This window comes from Paramisgurnus dabryanus, chromosome 7 (assembly GCF_030506205.2).
Source record: "Paramisgurnus dabryanus chromosome 7, PD_genome_1.1, whole genome shotgun sequence".
Lineage (NCBI taxonomy): Eukaryota > Metazoa > Chordata > Actinopteri > Cypriniformes > Cobitidae > Paramisgurnus > Paramisgurnus dabryanus.
The window spans coordinates 17561314-17570869 of record NC_133343.1 but is presented as its reverse complement, the minus strand read 5'-3'; the positions used below and the strand labels follow the sequence as shown (position 1 = coordinate 17570869).

Genomic DNA, 9556 nt, shown 5'->3' with positions numbered 1-9556 from the left:
ACAGTAACATATTATGTAGACATATCGGTATATTACACAAGTATTGCAATTTAATGCATTTATTACCTACTTACTAGCAGAAATCGCATGTTTTCCCCTCAAACTCAATGTATTTGAATGGCCCGCCAAGCAGTTCAAGGAACTATTAGTGGTCTACATGGATCACGTTATGCCCAAGCATTTTGGACTTCCGCTGGCGCAACTCTGTTTTCTCTATGGCTCTGGACATAACAAAGCCTCGTTTGCTAAAATCACGTGACTTGGCCAATTTGAAACATGCACTGAACCAATGATTCGAAACAAAAGGTTTCGAAGCCTCACGAGAAATAAACTAAAAAAGGATAAAAGGAAAAGATATATACAAAATGAATGTTAGTGGAATTGGTAAAAGGTGTTCAGAAATTTTTTTATCAAAATATTCTGCACACACATGGCTCTGCCACGAGAGTGTGACTTCATTGTAACATTTATCAGGTCTCGGTGTTATCATAAGTTGGTCAGAATGGTTAGTTTAAACATTGTGCACACTCACTGGCTAACACAAGCAGATTTTTAAAACATGCAAAGCCTTTTACAGTGCTTACATTTTTGTAATGTCACGTGTCAGCTCTTATACTTTTCTACTTAATCATTATGGAGTTGGTAGTCAAGATTGCACAAAGATTTGTGATCCTCTGTAATGGACCGGTCTGGGCCAAAATGCCAGGGCCAATTTTTTGGCCCAGTCCAGCCCAGGGGCCTCATTTATAAAGCGTGCATACGCACAAAACGGGACTGAAAACGTGCGTACGCCACTTTCCACGTAAAGGTTGTGATATATATATAAAAAAAAACTTGCAGCAGAACTGGAGACAATAAATGGGAAGTGGCGACACAGATGGCGAGAAAGTGAACTGAAATCAGATTAAAGAAAGTAAATATGACAAGAACGAATGATAACATACACACATTTACTTTCACTACATCATAGGCTAGATCCACACTGTTAGACATTTTCAAGGATTTTTACAGCAACCTACTGGCAACACTGTTGCCAGTAGGCTACTGTAAATAAGATTTACAGTTCTAAACTGTATTTCCATTTTAGAGTATTTAAATGCTACTGTAAATATGTAATACAGTGTGCTACCGTAAAAAACCCAGGTTTACAGTATACTACTGTATACTATACTACAATTCTTTTTATTTTTTATACATTCATTTTTATTATATTTAAATTAGCTATAATTTTTAGATAAAATAAATTTTTACATTTTAACCTACAGATACTGCTAACATTTAATTCAAAGAGACAATTTCAAACATTGAAGCCTTTATTTAAAACAGTACAAATACTTTAAGAAGTTGTGTGAAATTACATTTAAAACATACACATTTCAAATAATTTGCAGTAGTACATTTAAAATAACACAAATTATAAACATACATACGTATAACACTGATTACAGGTTTAGTTAAAATTATAATTTTATAATTTAAACAATGATTTTCTTTGGTTTTCCAGTTACAATGGGAGTAGTCTGTGACCGCATATAAAATGGCTCCACATTATATGTGCTATATATTTCAAGTGTCCCAAAGACTTACAAATAGGGGTGATGAAAATATAATCCATATAATCAATTTTGACCCGTCATTTCTCTAAATGAGTAATGCAAGTAAACCTGTAGTACCTGATGGATAGGATGCTCACAGTCAAGTTTACTGTCAGGTCTGCAACAACCAGGATATACCAACAAAATATACACATCAGGAAGAATGTGTAGATGCAGTATTTGGAGAGTCTTTGGCATAGGACTTCACACGCAATCATGTCTGCCTTTAGACGACTTTAAATTATGTTAAGTTACATGGAGTTATGCTATATTTATTTGGTGTTATACATTTTGCATCCTACTTTTGAAGCTAGAGAGGTGATCATGATCCACTACCACTGTAACCAGAAAACCCATAACACCACAAAATCAGCATCATAATAGCAAAATTAAAATTTTTGTGACCCTTTTATTTAGTCTAGTTAAGTTCTCTTAAAATAGAACTGGTTTAAAATGAAACAATGACTGTCTGTCTTTACATTTATCTTCACATTTACAGAAACAGGCAAATAACATACAGTGCAGTGCAATGCAAAGTATACATTTTTATCAGCATGTGCATTCCCACAGTCGGCATTTATCAGACGCGTGCACTGAAGGAGCAGAAAACACATATCTATTTTATTTTAGAGATAGTCTACCTCTTATTTATGCTGTGATTTTGGCAAGGCATACGATATAATTGCTGTAAAAATATATAAATGCTGCAGTGATCCCCGTGTGTAATGCTGCATGATTGCAATGCTGGAGGATTATGACAATGGCTTGCGTTTATTGGCTGGGCGCATTTTAAGGGATAGTTCAGCCAAAAATGAAAATGCTGTCGTCATTTGCTCACTCTCATGGCGTTACAAACCCACATAAATTTCTTTGTTCTTATAAACTTTAAGGAAGATATTTTGAGAAATGTTTGTAAACAAACTGTCTGTGGACCCCATTTACTTCCAAAGTAGAAAAAAAGAATAATATGGAAGTAAATGGGGTCCACAAACGGGTTGGTTACAAACATTTCTCAAAATATCTTCCTTTTTGTTCATCAGAACAGACACACTTAGGTTTGTAACTACATGAGAGTGAGTAAATGATGACAGGATTATCATTTTTGGGTGAACTATCCCTGTAACTTACGAACAAAAAATTGGATGCCAGTCTCATTAATATTAGGATCAGCATTCAGGAGGTGATTTGCACTGACTATTTATGGTTAAAAATGTCCGTGTATAGGGCGGGAGAGTATACGAGGCAGATTCACGTATGCACACTTTCAGGTGATCTGTGATTTATAAAAGGAACATTGCTTGCTGGTGTGCGTACGCATGGTTATATAAATCGGAATATTTTTTTGCATACGCTATTTTTGGCTTTTGTGCATTATTTTTGACTTTTAGTAAGGATCCTACACACAGTGTACTCTGCATATAGGGAGTGGCGGTTCTGTGACCCATGGATTAAAAATTAATGTTTTTTGAAGTTAAACATGCAAATGTGCTAATAAATTATTGAAATACTTAAAATCTCAGGTGGTACATTAAGTAAGTTTAGGTCATGGGGGTTCAGCTGACAAAAAGTTTAAAAACCATGATCTTGAAAGTAGAATTATATAAAGAGGTCCTGGTGAAGTTGACAGTTATTCAAACACTAATTATTTTAAACCAAAAAGTGGATAACATCTAAAAATATTTGACCCAATATTTATCTAACAGTACTAACACATTATAATGTCCACATTTTCTCTTAGTGGTGATCCTGTGTACAGAAACTAAGTTGTATTTTAAGTTCATTCTGTACAATCACATGCCCACTTTATTAAGTGAAGGAAGAGTGCCCAAATTTTTTAGAATAACCACCATAATAACATCTCTTGCTGATAACTATGCTGATTTGAACTGCATCCTCCCACCCATAATAATGTTTTAACCTAGAGATGCATAACAATATAAATCTTCCACTGATACCGATAGCCGATTATTCCGACTGAAATCTGCCAATGACAATAGTTTGGTGGTTATATTTATGGTTGGCGGATATATTTTCTAAATTCTGAAAATTAAATTTTCTGAAAGTTATTTATTCACATAATGATGACCATTAATGTTTAAGATTAAACTAGTGATGTTACTTTACATTTTCTATCTCAAATTCATTGCATTTTCATATCTTTTGATTGACAGGATATATCGCCCATGACAACTGATAGCCAATAATGTAAAAATTGCTTTCATCAACCAACACCAATTACTGGCCGATCTAGTTATCGATGCATCTCCATTTCAACCACAAAAATGACATTTTAATTTTTTTTATTTTGCATACATTCAGTGTAGCACACACAAAACAATGTGGAGTTATTTTTAGAATAATTTCTATAAACTAAACTATAAAAAGTAACAAAACAAACACAATTGAATGTCATGAAGTAAATCATATTAAGCAATATTTCCACCGTATTTTACTGGTTCTTCAGGGCAACACCAACACCACCAGAAATACAACAAAGAACAAGTCATAACATAATAAAGAATTATATTTCAGATATAATTTGACTCTTGAATGTTCAGGTTGACAGGCCCAAACTTGAAATACAACATTTACTGAAATGTTACAGCAATTAAAATATCCACTGTTCTTTCCTTAGTTAAAGCAGAGTTTAATTGATATTAGCCTATCAAAATCTTTTTCTAAACCCATGTGACTTTTTGTGGAAATACAATTCAGTTTTTTCTTTTCCAAACACATTTCAAATGCATTAGCTATAAAGGTTGTGGGTTCCCGTCCCATGGGACACACATCCTGATAAAATGTAAAGCTTTAATGCACTGTAAGTCGCTTTGTATTAAAGCATCTGCCAAATGCAAAAACTCAAGTTTTATATATAATCTCAACATTTTGCTAAATATCTTCTTTTGCCTTTTCATATAGGTTTGAAACAGTACGTGTTGGTAAATTATGAGTTTTCATTTGTGGAAGAACTATTCCTTATTACGGTCCATCTTGGTTCACAGGAATGTCCATTAAAGGAAATGTGCAAACTTTGTGCAAGTGTAAACACATCAGGAGCAATAAAAGTCTGATGCATGGAGAAGAAACGCCTTCTGACAGTTTCAGTTCATTCTGCCATTTACTTCTCCCTCAGCAGGTAAAAGAGCACAGCCTTTAGGTAGTGACCACAAGCACAGGCAGCTGCCACTAACCAATGAGAACAGAAACTGGGGTCTGTGTTGATTACGCACTTTGTGATGTCCGCCTGTAAAATAGCAAAAAAAAAAAAAAAACTTAACCTTAACCCAGTTTTTCATTAATCAACATTTACAGCAACATGAAATAGCTTCTTTTTTCAGAGGTCTTTTGGCAATGACAAAAGGAAAAGTAACTGCGGTTTCGCCTCAAATATTTGTGCCTTTTCAGCCAAAGCCAACACTCAGTAGTCTAAACGCGTTTTATTTCACTATGCAATGTTGACAAGGACCCCTTTTCCAACGGGGAAAAAAGCCCCGGCTCTGTGCCCTGAACTATTTTACTAAACCAATTTTTATGATGGTGTATTTGTATATACTATGTTGATATAACAAAGATGTTTTACAAAAATTAAGTACAGAACAGAATATTTAGGACAAAAACTGATTCTTTTTTTAATGTCCAAATGTTGTTTTCAGTCAAATTTATTATGTTTTGAATGAAAATGCAAAGAATTTAAGTACCCACACTATTATAAAGCATAAGAGGCAAATTCATGTAACATAATGTTGAGGTCAACAACAGAAGATAGCATCCCTTAATTAGGAATGTTAATTATATGAGAGTTTTACACTAATTATCGGTGTGTGTGTGTGTGTGTGTGTGTGTGTATATCCCAGAGGAATCCCTCAGAACGAAACACAAAATAGCATGTAGGGACTATAGTGCCCACTACCCACATGTACTGTACGCATCAAAAACAGAGAGAATCCTTTTAAGCCAGGCCTTTCTTTATACTACACAGCGTTTCACTTTTGTGCACCCAATGATGAAGTTTTTTTTTCAGGTTCAGTTTGGTCTGTGGGTGTGACCACTTCCTACAAAAACAGCAAGGCACTCCTTCAAACACCTTGAGTAACAATTTGCCTACAGCTAATTCAAATGAACTTGTTTGTAGTCGAACTGCCACCAAGCTACAACTAGATTATTATCCTACAATCAGTAATAGTTCCAAATCAAGCCTAGATCTTTCAGTGGCAGAAAGAGTTTGATAGATAGAATTAACCTGACTGGTAGGTATGTAAGAGTTGAATTTGGATTTAAATGCAGGCAAAGTGTCATGGCTTTGGATCAGGGCCATGTTAAATCTACCCACACAAATGAGCAAAGACACCACAAACATAACCAGCAAAAACAGCCATGCAAACACCAGCACAGCTTCTAATTCAACAGGTTTGCTGAACTGTGCATGCCCTCTAAGACTTTGATAACAACCATATTTCAGAAACATTTGATCAGAGTTTGAAAAGTTAGGATCTAAAATCAAAACTCTAAAAAGAGAGTTTTTTTAAGATTTAAAAAACCCAACATTATATGAAAGTATGTTCTAGGTTGGATATATACACTAACCCCGGCCACTTTATTAGGTACACCTTACTAGTACTGGGTTGGACCCCGTTTTGCCTTCAGAACTGCCTTAATCCTTTATGACATAGATTCAACAAGGTACTGGAAACATTCCTCAGAGATTTTGGTCCATATTGACATGACAGCATCACACAGTTACTGCAGATTTTTTCGGCTGCACGTCCATGATGCGAGTACAGTAAACTCATTGTCATGTTCAAGAAACCAGTCTGAGATGATTCGCGCTTTATGACATGGCATGTTATCCTGCTGGAAGTAGCCATCAGAAGATGGGTACACTGTGGTCATAATGGGATGGACATGGTCAGCAAGAATACTCAGGTAGGCTGTGGCATTGACATGATGCTCAATTGGTAGGGGAGAACCGGGGGAAAACTAACGTGGGAAAAAGAAACAAAGCGATTTTCTCCCAGCCCTGATAACATTTGCATCCCAAACTATGACAGCATCTTTAACACACACAAACCCTTGACAGACCTGAGAAATATCGCATTATTTACTTACTGTTTTCCGCGTGTATATTCAGAAAGGTGTTTTCAACCATGTAAATTCCAAAAACAGTCATTTTTTTCTTATAACGCGTTTCTTGTTTTACGTTTTACAATCCTGTTCAATCTATAGGTTATTTAGTTCTCTAACACAGTGGTTCTCAAAAGGGGGTATGCGTACCCCTAGGGGTACTTTGGGGTACTGCAGGGGGTACGTGAGAGAGTGGAAACTGACATTTAGGAATAAATAAATAAAATCCATAAATCATGATGATAGTATTTTCATGTGACATAGGACTACACAAAAATGCATTTAAAAAATCATAAATTTAAAGCACATTTTACAAAATGCATGTGCGAGTTCAACCTGTTGATCTTACCTGGCGCATGCGCTAAGGTTTCAGTTCAGCAGCCTCAGCAACGGAGATACACGGAGTCTTTCATACTTAAAGTTTACTTTCTTTTGTGGTGTTGCTGTCCGTATGTATATATATATATATATATATATATATATATATATATATATATATATATATATATATATATATATATAAAAATATATAGGCACAGCAATATATATTCAAGTGAGTGACATCTGTCTCTGTTGTAAATATGTTTGAGTTTTATTTGGTTAAATGTACATCATTAAAGCTTCCATAATAACATTGGGAAAGCAGCTGTATTCCACTCAAAATCGATAATTCAAAGGTTTATTTTCTATTTAATATGAATGTCAATCTGTTTAAATATATCTTTATGGCATATTTGTTCAAATGTATGTTTAATTGCATGCTTGCAAATCTGATAATAGCGCATCGCGGTGCTTCGACTGACGCAAACTCATTTGTAACTTGACACCGCTAACCAGCTGCAGTTGCAGAGGCCAGCAGACTAATCTTCAATACTGCCATATTCAACTTGTAGCTTGCAGTTTATACTTTGCTATATTGTTACTGCTTACTGCTGTAAGTTTAACCCGTTTGCTAATTAATACATGTTCAGTACTAAGATCATTAACAGTATTTATTGAGACCTGAATCCAGAATCAGGAGCAGGGTCTGCGCGAAATAATTTAAGTTAGGAGAGGTGGCTTCTTAAAAGAGGATGCTAAAAAGAAAAAACAAACCAGAGCCTCAAAAATACCACAAGTTTCGTGATGAATACTAATAAGCAATAAACCTGCTCTGGGGCATCAGATATAATAAGTACAGTTGTGGCCAAAAATATTAGCACCCTTGGAAAATATGATCAAATAAGGCTGTGAAAATTCATCTGCATTGTTAATCCTTTTGATTTTTTATTAACAAAAAAATGTATTCTTTTATTGGATGATAAGAATTTAAAGTGGGGGGAAATATGATTATGAAATAAATGTTTTTCTCTAATACACATTGTCCACAATTATTGGCACCCTTTTATTCAATACTATTTAAAACCTCCATTTGCCAGTTTAACAGGTATAAATTTTCTCCTATAATGCCTGGTGAGGTAAGAAAACACATGACAAGAGATCAGAGGCCATTCCTTCATCAAGAATCACTCCAGACCTTTTAGATTCCCAGCTCCATGTTGGTGCTTCTCCTCTTCAGTTCACTCATCTCATTTTCTGTGGGGTTCAGGTCAGAAGAGTGGAATGGCTTTGGCAGAAGCTTGGTTTTGGGCTCAGTGACCCATTTTTGTGTTGTTTTTGAGGTTTGTGTTTTGGTTATTTTACAGTTAGAGGATCCAAACATGGCCCATTATAAGAATTCTAACAGAGTCAGTCACCTACTGATTTTTTATCTGTTGGTATTGGATAGAATCCATGATGCCATGTATTTTAACAAGATGTCCAGAACCTCCAGCAGAAATATAGGCCCACAACATAAAAAACACAGCAGTATATTTCATTGTACACATGGGGTACTTTTTTTCTCTGTGTTTACCAAACCCATCTTGAGTGTTTGCTGCTAAAAAGCTCATTTTTTAGTTTCATCTGACCATAGAAGCCTTTGCCATTTAAAGTTCCAGTCATGGCTGATAACTGAATATGCTTTAGTTTGCTTTTGAATGAGCTCAGAGAATTTTTCTTGTAACCCTCCCAAACAACATGTGTTGATGTAGGTTCTGTCTGACAATTTTTTTAAAGGTTTTCTGAACCAGAGACTCAACAATTTTCTGGAATTCTCCAGCTGTGACCCTAGGAGAGTCTTTAGCTACTCAAACTCTCCTTCTCACCGTACATTAGGACGATATAGGCACACGTCCTCTTCCAGGTAGTTTGGTAACATTTTCTGATGGTTGGAAATTCTTAATTATTGCCCTGATGATGGAAATGCTCATTTTCACTGCTCTAGCTCTTTTCTTAAAGCCACTTTACCAATGTGTGTAGCTCAATTATCTTTTGCTGCACATCAGAAATATATTCTTTGGTTTTTCTCATTGTGAGTGATGATTAAGGGAATTTAGGCTTTGTTTCTCCTCCTCTTTCTATTTCTGTGAAACAGAAGCCAGAGCTGAATGATTTTGTGTTTACAATCATGCTGAAGTTATCAAAATTGTGAATATAAATGGAAATATACTTCAGACATATTTTACCAATAAGAATTTCTAGGGGGGCTAATAATTCTGTCCAACGAGTATTTGAGAAAAACATTCATTTCATATTGATATTTCCCCTCCATTTTAAATTCTTATTATCCAGTGAAAGGATACATTTTTGTAAATTTTTTAAAAGAAAAATCAAAAGGACTAACAATGCAGATGAATTTTTTACAGCCTTATTTGATCATATTTACCAAGGGGGCCAATATTTTTGGCCACGACTGTATCTCATCCTCATTTCACTGTATTTTAAAGCTAAATGTTGTTGTCTGTTTAAGGGGTACTTGG

General features: G+C 35.1%; 1 protein-coding gene across 1 annotated transcript in view; it reads right to left on the bottom strand.

Annotated features, from left to right (window-relative positions):
* Window positions 1-3878: 3878 nt before the first annotated feature.
* The window catches only part of boka (BCL2 family apoptosis regulator BOK a), a 19367-nt gene continuing 13689 nt past the window's right edge, over window positions 3879-9556 (bottom strand). Inside the window, exon 5 of the mRNA XM_065241617.2 lies at window positions 3879-4839. Within this exon, the coding sequence (XP_065097689.1) occupies window positions 4714-4839 (126 nt within the window). The 3' untranslated portion in view covers window positions 3879-4713. The remainder of the gene's footprint in view (window positions 4840-9556) is intronic.